General features: G+C 41.9%; 1 protein-coding gene across 1 annotated transcript; it reads right to left on the reverse strand.

The window, feature by feature from the left end:
- Positions 1-9,887: 9,887 nt before the first annotated feature.
- Positions 9,888-16,089, reverse strand: NDUFB4 (NADH:ubiquinone oxidoreductase subunit B4). The gene is made up of 3 exons (XM_003935402.3): positions 15,852-16,089; positions 11,254-11,397; positions 9,888-10,006 (listed from the first exon to the last, which is right to left on the reverse strand). The coding sequence occupies exons 1-3, from the start codon at positions 16,029-16,031 to the stop codon at positions 9,944-9,946; spliced, it is 387 nt and encodes a 128-aa protein (XP_003935451.1). The 5' UTR covers positions 16,032-16,089; the 3' UTR covers positions 9,888-9,943.
- Between the last annotated feature and the right edge of the window lie 282 nt (positions 16,090-16,371).

Below are 16,371 nucleotides of genomic sequence, written 5' to 3' on the forward strand. Positions count from 1 at the left end.
GTAGTGATTGGTCATAATCAGGTCTTGATGAGCAAACCTGGTAGGTCAGGTAAGTCTTGGTAAGACTGAACCAAGGCCCAGGGCCCCTTCCCCTGTGGTTGGCCCAAAGGCCTTCATTCTAGGAGCACAAGCCCAGGCATATGCTCGATACCAGAAGACCAGGCCACAAGGCCAAGCATTCAGACCATGAGCTGAGACTGAAGGTATGGCAAAGCTCTTAGGAGCCAATCCAGACATGGGGGAATTTAGGGGACCATGAGCTCTCCAAACAACTAGCTTTCAATAGATGAGGAGCCAAGCCAGTAGGCTGTCTAATTTTGGTAGTCACATAGCAGCCAATATGATGACAGTGGAGAACACCAGCCACCAAGATGTGAGAATCACTCATTTTCTTAGGGTGACCGCCTGTCCCAATTTGTGCAGAACTACATCAGTGTCTTCACTGAAAGACCCACATCCCAGGAAACCCCTAGGTCCTGGTCAAACCAGGACAGTTAGTTACCCTACTCTTCACTCATTTATCAATCCACTCGGTAACCACATATTGAGTCCTTACTACCAGTTACAGAGGAGGATGCTGGGGATGAAGGGTTGAATAAAAATAAACAACCTCTCCCCTTAAGAAGCTCACAGTCTGGAGAGATAAGGGCCAAAGAAAATCAAGGCCCAAGTATAAGGCCATGAGAAAAATTTCCACTGTGTGAAAAGCTGTACCTACCAGTTCCCTTCCTATGGTCAGCATCCCTCCCAGAACACAGGGCTGCCCAAGACTTTTGACGTGAGTTGATTAGGTTCTCCTGGTGTGACAAGACAGGAAAATCTGAACAGAAATATGATCGAAAATGATGTTTGTCACTACTTCAGCTTTGTACTTTTAGCACATTTCCCCAGCTTTGTTGCCATAGTAGCAGTTTTGATATGCTGCTACCAAATTTTCATTCAGTAATATGTAATGAGAGTCAGCTATGTGTCAGGGCCTAAGGATTAGAATTGCCAGATAAAATATGAGAAGCCCAGTTAAATTTAAATTTCAGACAAACCACAATAGTTTTTAATATAAGTATGTCCTGTGCAGTACTTGGACATTCTTATGCTAAAAAATTATTCGTGGATTACCTGAAATTCAAATTTAAGTTGGCATCCTGTATTTTTATTTGCTAAATTTGGCAATACTACTAGAGATACAGTGGTCAAGGAGTAAGCCTAATCAGGGTGCTTTCTGTTCTTTAAGGTTTTCTATTTCTAAGCAACAAGATGGCATATTTCTTGGGAAGCAAGGTCCAAATCAGGGGCTGGTTGCGCAGGCTAGCCTCAAATGCCTGGGCTCAAACAATCCTCCTGCCTCAGCCTCTCAAGCAGCTAGGACTACAGGCATATCCCACCAGGCCCAGCCATATCAGGGTTTCTTAAGGTGTACAGAAAAGTGGTGAAAAATCCCTAAGGCTCCCAACATTTGAGAAACATATAATGGGATCAGATGAGGTATGGAGTGAGGGATTACCCTTCAGGGCAATGTGGGAAGGGGCACTATCTCCCATAATAAGCTCAAGTTCAGGAACAGGAAATCTCACTATGTAGTGCAGGCTAGCCTCAAATTCCTGGGCTCAAACAATCCTCCTGCCTCAGCCTCCCAAGCAGCTAGGACTACAGGCGTGTCTTACCGGACCCAACCATATCAGGGTTTCTGTGCTCAGGTTGGGCACAGGAAGAGTCAAGGTGTCGTAGGAGTTATTAAGAAATTATTTTAGGCAGACAGAGAAGAAAAGGGGTCCTTTGGAATTTTTTTTCTTTTTTCTTTTTTTTAAGTAGAGACGGGGTTTCACTATGTTGGCCAGGCTGGTCTTGAACTCCTGACCTCATGGTCTATCCGCCTCGGCCTCCCAAAGTGCTGGATTACAGACGTGAGCCACCACGCCTGGCCAGAAGTTTTCATTTTTTAAAGCATCTCCAGAAACCTTTCTTTTTTTTTTTTTTTTTTTTTTAATCCAGCCCAAAATGTCACAGAAACCTTTCTTATAAAGCCCTAGCTCTTAGAGCTGGGCTGGCAACCTTTGACATGCAAATGCAGGCCATTAGAAACTAGGTCCACCCAATATGGCAATTCCCACCGTTGTCTTCTTGCCCTTGTTCACACAGGTGCCTGGCAATATGGCCGCCCCCCTATGTCCCCAGGAATGTAGAACATCACAGCGACCATATTTGCATATTAAAAGGCTAGGGTGGGAAGGCCAGCTTTTTCCACAGACTATGTGAATGACATGCCTGATCAAACCAATCCCCTGAGCCCAGTGCAAATCAGACACTGCCTCCTCCAAGCTACTCATAAAACTGGCTGGTATCCATGGCACTTGGGGTCTCCTCTTTTGGCTTTGGAGCCCCACTCCGGCTGTCTCTGTAACAGGGAGCTTCTTTCTTCTGCCTTCCCCGTTCTTTCTTGCCTATAAAACTCTCCACTCTTTAAAACCACTCCACATGTGTCCTCGTGGTCTTTTCCCAATTCGATTGCAAGACAAGAGCCCTGGTGTTGTTCCTCCACTCATTCGAGCTGTATCACAGGGAGCAGGAGAGGAAAGTTTAAAAATCTAAGGCAGCCGAGCATGGTGGCTCACGCCTATAATCCCAGCACTTTGGGAGTCCGAGGCAGGCAGATCACAAGGTCAGGAGTTTGATACCAGCCTGGCCAGTATGATGAAACCCCATCTCTACTAAAAATGTAAAAATTAGCCAGAAGTGGTGGTGGGCACCTGTGGTCCCAGCTTGATTATATGCTAAACAAGGGGTTGATTATTGATGAATTTTCCAGAAAAGGGGTAGGCAACTCTGGAGGGAGTGTCTTTTAGCAGGCGAAGGCATTACAATTAGCATATAATGAGCAGCCAAGATGACTAAAGGTCACTTTCGTCGCCATCTTGGTTTTGGTAGGATTTGGCCAGCTTCTTTACCACAAACTGTTTTGTCAGCAAGGTCTTTATGACCTGTTATCTTGTGCTGACCTCCTCGCTCATCCTGTGACTTAGAATGCCTAACCTCCTGGGAATGCAGCCCAGAAGGTCTCAGCCTTATTTTACCCAGTCCCTATTCAAGATGGAGTTGCTTCAGTTTGAACACCTCTGACAACAAACAGTAATCCTTGCTCTCTAAGGTATCATCTCTTAAACCCTCCAGGCTGGATCAGGTGTTCTTTCTCAGTACCTAGCTTCCTAATGCATCAGTCTTTATCCCTTTCAAAACATGATTAAAGATATGTTCTCTGGAGTCAGGCTGCTCAGTTTTAAGTCCCAACTTATTAGCTCTGTGGACTCAGGCAAAGTATTTAATCCTTCTAAATCTCATCTGCATAAAGGAGCTATTAGGACCTACCTGAAAGGGTTGTTTTGAGGTATTTTGAGAAGTGTTTAAAGCCCTTAGTTTAGCATAGTGCCTGGAACACAAGTCAGTGTGCTGGCTGCTTTAACTGTCTTTGTCCACTATAAGTTCCTCTAAGAAGGTGTATCTTCATATTAGTATCCTCAATGCTCAGCAAATGATAGGGGCTCAATAAGTGTTTGATCAACACAGAGGAGGCCTGCACATCTACAAGAACTCAATAGGACATGGACTCCTCTACCCCAGCATCTCCAGAAAACCAACCATCCCCGGTATCTGCAGACCAACAGCAGCTCATCCTCCTTGCAGCCTGCAAAAATGTCCTGAAAGGACCAAATCACTTCTGGGGCACCCCTTCTGCACATGATTTTGGAGGGGAAGCTGCCTGCCCAGCTTGTAGTAGATGGCTTCAGGGAAGTTGGCGAGTTCCATCTCCGTTTACCCTCCACCGAAGCCATCCCCTATAAAATAATAATACTCTTGGACGCTTTCTCCATTTTCTATAAAATATTAATAAAACCCTCCTTAGAAAACTTTGTTTTGGGGGGTCGGCAATAAAAATAAAAAAAGAAAACTTTGTGTTTTAATGGATATGAAACATAAAATGTAAGTTGTTGTTGTTTGAGATGGAGTCTCACTCTGTCACCCAGGCTGGAGTGCAATGGCACCATCTTGGCTCACTGCAACCTCTGCCTCCTGGGTTCAAGTGATTCTCCTGCCTCAGCCTCTCAAGTAGCTAGGAAGTGGGCGCCACCATGCCGGGCTAATTTTTGTATTTTTCTTAGAGACAGGGTTTCGCCATTTGGCCAGGCTGGTCTCGAACTCCTGACCTCGTTATCCACCCACCTCACCCTCCCAAAGTGCTGGGATTACAGGTGAGCCACCATGCCCAGTCTAATATAAGTTGTTTTTTTTTGTTTTTTGTTTTTTGTTTTTTTTGAGATGGAGTTTTGCTCGTTACCCAGGCTGGAGTGCAATGGCGCGATCTCGGCTCACCGCAACCTCCGCCTCCTGGGTTCAGGCAATTCTCCTGCCTCAGCCTCCTGAGTAGCTGGGATTACAGGCACGCGCCACCATGCCCAGCTCATTTTTTGTATTTTTAGTAGAGACGGGGTTTCACCATGTTGACCAGGATGGTCTCGATCTCTTGACCTCGTGATCCACCTGCCTCGGCCTCCCAAAGTGCTGGGATTACAGGCTTGAGCCACCGCGCCCGGCCAAGTTGTTTTTTTTTTTTTTAAGTGCTTAAATACACAAAGCTTCGGAAGTCTCCTACCACCTTCTCCTCCTACCCTCAACAATTTCATACCAGAAATCAGCCCAAGTCCCTCCTATACTGATTTATGGAGCAACCTCAGACAGTTTCCTCCTCCCTCCAGTGCCAAGATTCCTCAGAGCCTAATTATTAAATAAGAGGTGAATTCTTTAAATACAGTTGGTGATAGAAGTAAATAATAACTCGGGCCAGGCGCGGTGGCTCACGCCTGTAATCCCAGCACTTTGGGAGGCCAAAGCAGGTGGATCACGAAGTCAAGAGATCAAGACCATCCTGGTCAACATGGTGAAACCCCATCTCTACTAAAAATACAAAAAATTAGCTGGGCATGGTGGCGCATGCCTGTAATCCCAGCTACTCAGGAGGCTGAGGCAGGAGAATTGTCTGAACCCAGGAGGCGGAGGTTGCGGTGAGCCGAGATCGCACCATTGCACTCCAGCCTGGGTAACGAGCGAAACTCCGTCTCAAAAAAAAAAAAAAAAAAAAAAAAAAACAAGTAAATAATAACTCAGAACTGATAAGGTGATACTCATTGTGATTAAGGGTACAAGTGAACTCTAGTGCCAGGTTTGCTTCAGAAACCTCAGGTATTCCACCAGCCATCCAGTTCCAGGAAATTCAGAGGTCAGATGTCAGGAATTGAGCTTCCTTTCATACTTTGAATCCTGAAGCTTGGCAATGAGATTGATGCACTCTGCACTTTCTTGGTAACTCAAAATGAAGGTCCTCCAAATAGCTGATGTGGCACCATGTCTCTCCAGCCCACAGTGAGTATCTGCAGAATACGGAGTCTCTATCTTAACCACAAAAATGGCAGTAAATAATGCAGCCATAGGGGAAACTACTGGAGGTATTAGCCATACTTATAGGTGTAAGTGGGTCCTCTAAATGAGGAATAGAAACACGATAAAATTCTATTTGTTCACACAAAGGTAGAAAGTGGCAGTGTATCAAAAAATAACAAATGCTGGTGAGGATGCAGAGAAAAGGGAACACATATACTGGTAGAAGAAATGTAAATTACTTCAACCATTGTGGAAAGCAGTCTGGAGATTTCTCAAATAACTTAAAATTACCATTTGACCCAGCAATCCCATTATAGGTATATATCCAAAGGAATATAAATTGTTCTACTAAAAGACATTTGCACTTGCACGTTCATTGCAGTGCTACTCACAGTAGCAAAGGCACAGAATCAACTTAAGTGAATCAAGTCAGTGGTGGACTGGATAAAGAAAATCTGGTACATATACACCATGGAATACTACAAAGCCATAAAAGAGAATGAAATTATGTCCTTCGCAACATGGATGAAGGTAGAAGCTATTATCCTAAGCAAACAAATACAGGAACAGAAAACCAAATACTGCATGTTCTCAACTCATAAGTGGAATCTAAACCTTGGGTATACACGGACACAAAGAAAGAAATAATAGACCCTGGGTAGAGGGAGGGAGGAGGGTGAAGGCAGGGAGGAGGGTGAAGGGAAGGTGGGTGAGGGGTGGAGGAGGGTAGAGGGCAAGGATCAAAAAACTACCTATCAGATACTATGCTTATTATCCAGATGATGAAATAATCTATACACTAAACCCCTGCAACATGTAATTTACCTGTATAACAAAACTGCACATGTACCTCTGAACCTAAAGTAAAAATTTTAAAAAAAGAAAGCAGCAGTGAAAGCCTTGAAAATCCAGAATCTTTGAATATATGCATAGAATTACATTTTCAGTAATTTTAAAGTGCTGTCCATGTTTTGTGACCATGCAAATTTGATAGAGCTTCTTGTACAGATCTTGTTTCTTCAAATACCCCATTAATTATCCTGAAGAATATATAGATAAATAATAAGTTATGAGAAGATTTCCAGGTGCCACTAGGAATGAGAAAACATAAAAAGAAAAATAAATCAGAGACTGGACCCAATGGGATTTCAATTAGAACATGGATGTGATCTTTTTCTCCAGGCAGGATCCACAATAAAGGGTAAAAAGACATAGTAGTTGAACCAGCCTGTTAGGGAAGCAACATTGTGCCAGGCACAGGGAAAGGATGTTATAAAAGGGTAAGGAATCATTAAGACTGACTCCTCATGCATGTGCATAGAATGGTACTAACAGAGAGAATATATTTCCACTTTCATAAAGCTTTCGACAAGTTCACATCCAAATGAGTCATCTTAGTATTGGCAGGGGCTTCTTTGTTCTGCATTGAGCGCTGTCTCAAAAATTGAAAATTATGTCTGATTGAAAATCAACATGATTATGGTCCTCCTGCAGCCTCTCTTGCCCTGCAATCATCCTCCATCCAGGAACCAGAACTATCTTCCAGGAATGAAAATCCAATCAGATTTGTCCTGCTTAATACCTTCAGTGACTCTCACTGCCATCAGGATAAAGTCTAAACTCTTTATGTGATAAGGGCTTTATGATCCGGTTCCTGGTTACCTTCCTTATTGCACACATCATGTTTTAGATGCTCAATAGTACCAGAGTGAGCTCCTGTGCCCAGTACCCAGGGCTAGTGCATTGATCAGACAGATGGTAGCGTGTGGTGTTCAAACAAGGTTGCAATTGTCCACACCAGACCACTTCCTGGTGTGATTTCAGGCATTTCATTGTTCCTGAGTGATAAAAAAAAAAAATCTACTGAAACTGATTAAACTCACGAGAACACACTGCTCAATAATTCCTAATATTACAACGTGTTTTTAAAAAATTCTACTAAGTAAAAATTCCTTTGGGTACTGCCTTCTTTCACCATTTAGGTACCAAGAATATATTGTAAATATTTTTCCTGATACTGAGGGGTCCAAAAATAACTCCTGATGAAAGAAGCCTGGTATGATCAAGAATGCATATCTAATATATCCTGTTTAAGCCTTAAAATCATTAAGAAAAAAGACACATCAGAAAAACAGAGCCATTTGTGGTGGCTAAAGTGAGCGGATCACTTGAGCTCAGGAGTTCAAGACCAACCTGGGCAATATAGTGAGCCCTCCTCTCTATTTTTAATGAGAAAGAGACAGACAGACAGACACAGAAATATAGGCCAGGCACAGCAGCTCATGCCTGTAATCCCAGCACTTTAAGAGGCCAAGGTGGACAGAAAACCTGAATCCAGGACATCTAGACCAGTCTGGGCAACATGGAAAAAACCTGTCTCTACAAAAAAATACAAAAAATCAGCAGGGTGTGGCAGCACATGCCTGTAGTCCCAGCTACTTGGGAGGCTGAGGCAGGAGGATGTCCTGAGACCAGGAGGTCAAGGCTGCAGTGAACCATGATCGTGCCATGGCATTCCAGTCTAGGCAACAGAGTGAGACCCTGTCTCAAAAAAAGCAAAAAAGCAAAAACAAAAAAACAGGCAGTGGATTTGAACAAAGAAGTAAAAAAATAACTAGAATATATATTTTTTAAAAAACCTTTAATAATAAATTGCAAATTTAAAATACTTTTCATCCATCAGGTTTAAAAATAATAATAGGCCGGGCGCGGTGGCTCAAGCCTGTAATCCCAGCACTTTGGGAGGCTGAGGCGGGTGGATCACGAGGTCGAGAGATCCAGACCATCCTGGTCAACATGGTCAAACCCCGTCTCTACTAAAAATACAAAAAAGTAGCTGGGCATGGTGGCACATGCCTGTAATCCCAGCTACTCAGGAGGCTGAGGCAGGAGAATTGCCTGAACCCAGGAGGCGGAGGTTGCGGTGAGCCGAGATCGTGCCATTGCACTCCTCCAGCCTGGGTAACAAGAGCGAAACTCCGTCTCAAAAAAAATAGTAATAATAATAATAATAATAGTAAACACTAAGACTATATACCACTGTCCTAAATATTTTATTTGTAATAAATCATTAAACAATACTATGTGTTATTAGTGCATCTATTATAAAGAAAAGGAAATGAGGCCAGGCGTGGTGGCTCATGCCTGTAATCTAAGCACTTTGGAGGCCAAGACGGGCAGATCACCTGAGGTCGGGAGTTCAAGACCAGCCTGACCATTATGGTGAAACCCCATCTTTAAAAAAAAGAAAAAAAAAGGAAACAGAGGCACAAAGAATGTAAACACTTTCCAGGTCACTTCACCATTAAGTGGCAGAGCAAAGAGTTTGGCTTCGGAGACTGTGTTCAAGGTACAGGGATCAGGCATTGCATTCATTGCCCAGGAATATAAAATTATAAAACCTTTTATGTTTATACCAAACATTAGAATACTTACTGACTCAGAAACTTCACTCCCAGAAATTTATCCTATGAGAAAAGTTAGGGACGCACACAAAAATTCGCTAGCAAGAGTGTTCATTACATTAATAATAACAGCAAAAAAATTGGAAAATGAGCTGGGCACAGTGGCTCACACCTGTAATCTCAGCACTTCTGGAGGCTGAGGTGGGTGGATCACCTGAGACCAGGAATTCAAGACCAGCTTGATAAACATGGTGAAACCCCTTCTCTACTAAAAATACAAAAATTAGCTGAGCATGGTGGTGCGTGCCTGTAATCCCAGCTACTTGGGAGGCTGAGGCAGAAGAATCACTGGAACTCGGGAGGTGAAGGTTGCAGTGAGCCAAGATTGTGTCACTGCACTCCAGCCTGGGCGACACAGCAAGACTCTGTCTCAAAAATAAAATAATAATAAAACTGGAAAATGAAACATCCAACTATGAGATTAAGTAAATTGTGATAGACACACGGAAAACTAGCAGTTATTTAAAATGTTGCAGAAAAGTTATTGCATGGAAAGATATTTATGACAAATCATTGAGCCAAAAATTTACAAATTATTATGCACAGTGGATCTCATTTTGTTGAAAAAAAAAAAAGATATATAAGCATAGAGAAAAAAAAAGTTTTAGAAGGATATACAGTTGGCCCTCAATATCCGAGGGTTCCACATCTTTGAATTCAACCAATCATGGATTGAAATTAAATAAAGTCAATATAACAATAAAAAATTATAGAAATAAACATGATAGTATAACAACTATTTTCATAGAATTTACATTGCATTAGGTATTCATAATATCTAATAGAGATGATTTCAAGGAGATGTACATAAGTTATATGCAAATACTAAGCCTTTTTACATAAGGAACTTGAGCATCTGAGGAGTTAGGTTACCACAGGGGGTTCCCAAACCAATCCTTTGTGGATTCCCAGCACTGGCTCCTTTTGCTTCCCTGTTGTTAGGGTTTTAAGTTTTTAACATTCAATTAAGATAACACTAAGAAAGATAAACTACTCTTAATGATTAATAGATGATTTATTTGAGGTAATACATGTAGTCACCATTGCCAGACTTAAGATGAGAGATTAAATGTTCGATCCAATTTTCCTTCCCGGATAAGTTTTTCTTTCTTATCCTGTATAGATAGAAAAAAGGTACATTAAAAACAATACATTTGGCCAGTTGGATACATTAGATAAAAATAAATAAGTAAATAAAAAAGAAAAGAAAAACTGCATTCTGGCACAATCCATGGTACAACTGAAAAACAGGATGAAACACTCCAAACTTAATTGCAATCCCATTGTCTAAAGCCCAGGGAGTGTGTGAGGAAATAGTAATCTGAAGAACTGAAGAGACAGTAAAAAAAATGCTCCTATTCAAAAACATCTTACTCACATTTTAGTCATTAGAAATATATTATCCCGCCGGGCGCGGTGGCTCAAGCCTGTAATCCCAGCACTTTGGGAGGCCGAGGCGGGTGGATCACGAGGTCAAGAGATCGAGACCATCCTGGTCAACATGGTGAAACCCCGTCTCTACCAAAAATACAAAAAATGAGCTGGGCATGGTGGCGCGTGCCTGTAATCCCAGCTACTCAGGAGGCTGAGGCAGGAGAATTGCCTGAACCCAGGAGGCGGAGGTTGCGGTGAGCCGAGATCGCGCCATTGCACTCCAGCCTGGGTAACAAGAGCGAAACTCCCTCTCATAAAAAAAAAAAAAAAAAGAAATATATTATCCCACTAAAAAGCATACATTGAAAGCAAAATACAAACACTTTCTGAAAAAGTGTGGACTATCTTTCCGTTAAGTAGATTATTTACCAGATAATCAAAATACATGGGAAAGCAGATGAGCCAGTTAAAGACAAAGCTAGACAAAGTGGGCTCCAGTCTAGATGGCATATCACAAGCCTGGGGCCTGCAGCTCGGGGTCTAGTACCAGAAGTAGAATAGTTTGGTGCCAAAAATCAGCTTGGCTTTCTCTACAATCATACACCCAGGCCTCTGATGACAGCTATTCCACACACAGGCAGCTTGTGCTTCTGTCCCTAGAGTATTAATAGGTTTTAACATTAATTCGCAAAATGTGACCAACATAAATAGAACTCATGCTAACATGAAATGCACTAAATGATTTATGTATTCTGCTAATACTTAACCTAATAAATATCATCTTTTAAAAAAAAAAATGAACTAAAAAATAGACAAAGATAACTGAAAACTTTGTTTTAACTCTCGCTGGAAGAAAGAGAGGAAGGGAAAGCAGCCTACAGCCCCAAGGTGGGAGGGGCACTGGTGGCAATCATGAGAAAGAACTGCAGCTGGTCCCTAGCGAGGGAACCTATCACTCAAATAATAAACATCTGCTCTGAATACTTACCCTGTCAGTTTTGAGAATATAATACAACAAGAAGAGGGGCCCAATTCCAAACACAGCTGCCATGAGTGAGTTTTTAGGAGTGGCTCTGCAATTAGGATAGATGTTTGCTCTTGCATAGGCCCAACGAACCAAGGCAGGATTTACCTAAAATCAATGAAAACAAAAAGTTACAGAACTTAAGAAGGATCAATTGAGAAACAAATTCACCAGGACTTTTGTGAAGGAGCACAGATGCCTTTTGTTCTCTATAACAGTTAAGGATGTGCCATGAATATTCCTAAACAGCTTCACTAAGACCTTTCATGTCTAGTGTTTTTTGAATTCTTATGATCTTGTTCAAATCCTTCAGAATGTAGAAGACTCATATCACCAATTAGCTTTCTGTTTATTTAAGAATCCTAATCTTTAAACTGTCAGATAAGCCACTTTTTCTCCTTTATCATTTTTATCTACTCTTCTCTGGACTGTTTTTAGCTTCATTGCCTAGTGTGAATGGACCATGCAGTATTCCCAATGAAGAAAAACAGATTTCATATGCTCTATCATGCTTTGTATTTTGTTTCCAGGACCCTTTCTAATGCTATCCTCAAAACAGTCTTTCAAGGCAAAAAGAAGCTCAGGGGGTAGACTAGCTGAACTGTTAAGTTTTTTAAGCTGACTTGACTGTTAATTTTAAAAGCATTAATTTAGACATTTCACACTATTAAAAGTTTTTTAGAAAGCTCAAAATTGTTAAAATAATAATCAGACTGGTCTTGGTAAAGAAAATAGTTGTCTACAACAATAAAAAGAAAAAAGAATAAGAAAATAATTGTTCATTTTAATATATTTATACTAGAATAACTATCCATGAATGGCAAATCTACCCCCAAACACATAATCAAATTTAATTAGCTAAATCCCCAAGTGATTTTTTAAAAATTAGTCTCTCCAATTAACTACAGATAAAAATAAGCAAATAAAATCAGCTTTAAGACTTATATATGACATTAATATTCAAGGTCCTAACCAACATCAAGAAGTCATGATTTGCAGGACTAAAATAATTTAACTAGGTATTCCACCGTCATATTTCAAACTAAACTAAATTATAACTATTTTACCCTGAAATAATCAGCTGCAGCTTAGAAGTTAAAAAAAAAAACAAAAAACCTTATGATGGAAATGTTCCTGTTCCTTTCAATCAGACTGAAAGGGTATAAGCACTCACTACTAGGTTCAAAGTCCCAAAATATCTTTGGCTGTTCTAGAAACTATTGATGTTATCATACCATATTAAAGTGAAAGCACATGTAAGTGTTCTGCAGCATTATTATTATTGCCTATATTACCAAAAAGAATAAAGAGGGTAAAGACACAAGATGTAGGTCCAAGGGTATGTTAAAGCTCAATACCTGAAAGGATACATGCATCTATTCTTACATCCTTTCTGCTATCAATGTGTTTGAATGACTATCCAATGGCAGACATCTCAATCTGCTAGTCACCTCTCTGTGCCTAATATCTGCCAGATTTTTCTTCCAGAAACAGACATTTCATTTCATATACCAATTGCCCCATGACCATAGTTCATTAAGCCCAGTAATGTTATTAAGAGAGGTTCCAAAAGACACACCATGGGAGAGAGTTTTCCTCCTTTGATATCACTAAAAGTCCAGTGGACTCTTGGCAGCATCTGAAACGGTGAAAACTCCTGGAAATCATTTCTTCACTTGAAACTTCCAGGCCCACAACTGCTTGGATTTCCTGCTAACTATATGGCCATTCTCTCTTCATCTCTTTGCTCTTTTCCTCCTCATCTCCCCAATCTCTTAAAATTGGACCTTGGTCTTGCTGGCCTTTCCTATCTACATTTACTCTCTAGATGATGCTGTCTAGTCAGATGGCTTTACATATCTATCTAGCGACTGATGATTCCCAAAATTTTACCTCCAGCCCTATACCTCTACCCTGAACTCCAGACTTAATATCCAACCACCTGCTCAACTCTGACATACGGTCTAACAGGCATCTAAAATGTCACATATCCCAAACTGATTTCCCAACAGTCTACTCCACCTTCATACCTGCTCCTCTCATCACATTCCTGTTTCTTAGTAAAAGGCAACTTCATTCTTAAAATCGCTTGGTCAAAAACCTTAGAGTCATCCTTGACTCTCCTCTTTCATACACCACATCCAATCTATCAGCAAAACTGGTTGGCTCTACTTTCAGAATACACCCATAATCTATCATTTCTCACCACCTTCTGCCACCACCCTGGTAGCCACTATCAACTAAGAGATGGATTACTACAAAAGCCTCCTACTCTCCCTGATCCTGTCCTTTCCCCCATAGTCAATTCTCAACTAAGCAGCCAGAGAGAACTTGTTAAGTCCAGATCATGAAACTCCCTATTCAGTCTAAGTCCTTACAATGACGTACAAGGCCTGGCGTGATCTCATCCCACTCTGCCCTCACCTTTCTCCACGTTAGCCACGATAGTCTTTCTAGTATTTTTTCAACCTGACACTCTCCTGCCTAACAGCCCTTGCACTTGCCTTTCCCTTTGACTAGCACACTTCTTTCCCAGAGAGCTAGCTCCCTCATCCCATTTCTTTCAGATGCCACTGTCAGAGGCTTTCCCTGGGCCTGTGTAAAATTGTAGCTGCTCACCTACCCTACTACATACATACACTCTGAATCTCCCCTGCTTTATTTGTTTTCTTATCAGTTACCACTACCTAACATGTTAAATAATTTTAATTTTTTAACTTGTTTCTTGTCTTCCCCACTAGAAAGTTATTTCTACAAGGACAGGAATTTTTGCCTGTTTTGATCTCCATTGTTACCTTGGTGTATAAAATAGGGCCATAATAGACCCTGAGTAATTATCTACTGACTCAATCAATTATTCTTAAAGATTAGACAAGATGGCCAGGTGCAGTGGCTCCAGTCTGTAATTCCAGCACTTTAGAGACAGAGACAGGAGGATCGCTTGAGCTCAGGAGTTCGAGACTAGCCTGGGCAACATGATGAAACTCTCTCTCTATAAAAAGTACAAAAAATTAACCAGACATGGTGGTGCACATCTGTGGTCCCAGGAACTTGGAAGGCTGAGGTAGGACACTTGAGCCCAGGAGGCAGAGGTTGTAGTGAGCTGAGATCGCACCACTGCACTCCAGTCTGGGTGACAGAGTAAGATCCTGCCTCCAGAAAAAAAAAAATTAGGCAAGAGAATTTACATGTACCGATTGATAAATGATGGTGTCACCCACTCATTTAATCAACAAAACCAAAGAGACAGGTAGTATTACCTTTATTTACACATGAGAAAATGAAACTACCCTGAGGCAGAGAGATGGAAAATAGAAGATCTAAGTTTCACTTTCAGGTCTGTCTGACTGAGACCTTATTCTCTTTTAATACATCACACTACCTAACACATCAAACCAATCATGTGAGTTTATAATAAATATGTCTGCATCCTATTCCCAAGTTAACAAGGTTCTGGCTGGAGACAGTACAGGCAACTAGTTAAGGGTTATACAAACCAGGGTTAGAATTTTGCTCTATTACCTGCTAAGGGGATATCTCTGTATGACCTATTTATCCTTCCCATGTTGTCTTCTCATCTGTGAAATGGGGACTGTGGTAGAGCTTAATTATCCAAATAGTTGTGATATGTAAATAAAATACTCAAAAAGAGTTTAGCACAGTGCCTGGCACACTGTAACTTTCATTCAATCCTCAAAACTTTCAAAAATTCCAAACACCAATGCAACGTGTGGGAAAAGTCTTGTTTTGTTAACATCGTATTTAACCTACTCAGACAGTTCCGGTATAGAAAACTAATAAAAGCACACCTGTTAACTCCCAGTTTACTGGGCATATATTATGTGCTGAGAATGTTAAACTGACTGACTACCTTATTTAACCTCATAATTCTATGAAGAATGCACATCTTTTCTATATGATATCAAGAAACTATAATTCAGAAGAGTTAAAGTTGCCCAAGGTAATAGAGTTAGCCAATGGGTAGTGCCTTGGGGTCTGACTCCAAAGCCTAGAACTTCAAAAAGTTGCAGGGTCTTTAAAAGATACAGGTTGAAGGAATCGCTGTATTCCTATCAGAAGAGAGCTGTATCCCAATGAGCTGTGAAATGAAAGGTAAACACCAGCTCTTTAATATTTTATATATATAAACATTTTCTGAACATGCCTTACGAATGAGGCACTGTGCTAGGCCAGTCACATGCTCTATCTCATCTAATCCTCACAGCCTGACAGAGTAAGCAATATATTACTCCCCTTTTGCAGACAGAAAATCGAGGATAAGCAGAGTGAATAACTTTCTCAAAGTCATGCAGGCGGGAAGTGATCAAACCATGATTCAAACCCAGCTAGGTCTGAGTCCAGAGCCGGTTCTCTCAAGGGCCAACCTCTGACAAAGGTCAAAGGGTAGTGAGTTGGCCTGTTCTCTGTGCCTGGAAGACGACCTGCGTCTGAGATACTGATCGAAAGCGGTGACCACCCCGCTGCGTGGTCTCTCTTGGTCCCTCCAGAACTCGGGCCCTATTCTCGCCGAGAAGGCCTCCCCTCCCCCAATCCCCACTCACGACGAGTCCTCGGCGGTTGGGGTCGTTGTACTGAAGCAGGTACTCTCGTTTCAGCCGGGCTCTAATGGCCAACCGCTCGACTTGCGCCCGCCGGGTTTCCGGAGATATGTCATATTCCGCTGGGTCGAGGGTCTGGGGCAGAGTGGCCAGGCGCGCCGGTTTATACTTTGGATACGACATCTTGTCGACCCAAGGCACAACCGCGCCTGCGCGACTCGGAGTCCCTTTGACCTTCGGCTTCAGGAAGTGCGCCTGCGCGGTAACAGAGGTAGGGGACGGCGTTAACAAAGAGCTCCGCCTCTTTCTCCTACCTTCCAGAACTTGCCGGCGCTCGCACAGTGATTTGCGCCTGCGGTGAGTGCTCTTCGCGCAGTGCTCCCCGCCTCACCACCGCTCCCCACCTACCCATCTGCCACCCTGCTGCTTCTTCCTAGCAGCCTTCTCTCTACTGACATAACCAGGGCCTATTAGGTAAAGTCGAGCTGTGTGGACTGGCTGTGGAGTCAGAAGTTCGGATTTT

Source organism: Saimiri boliviensis, chromosome 8 (assembly GCF_048565385.1).
Source record: "Saimiri boliviensis isolate mSaiBol1 chromosome 8, mSaiBol1.pri, whole genome shotgun sequence".
Taxonomy (NCBI): domain Eukaryota; kingdom Metazoa; phylum Chordata; class Mammalia; order Primates; family Cebidae; genus Saimiri; species Saimiri boliviensis.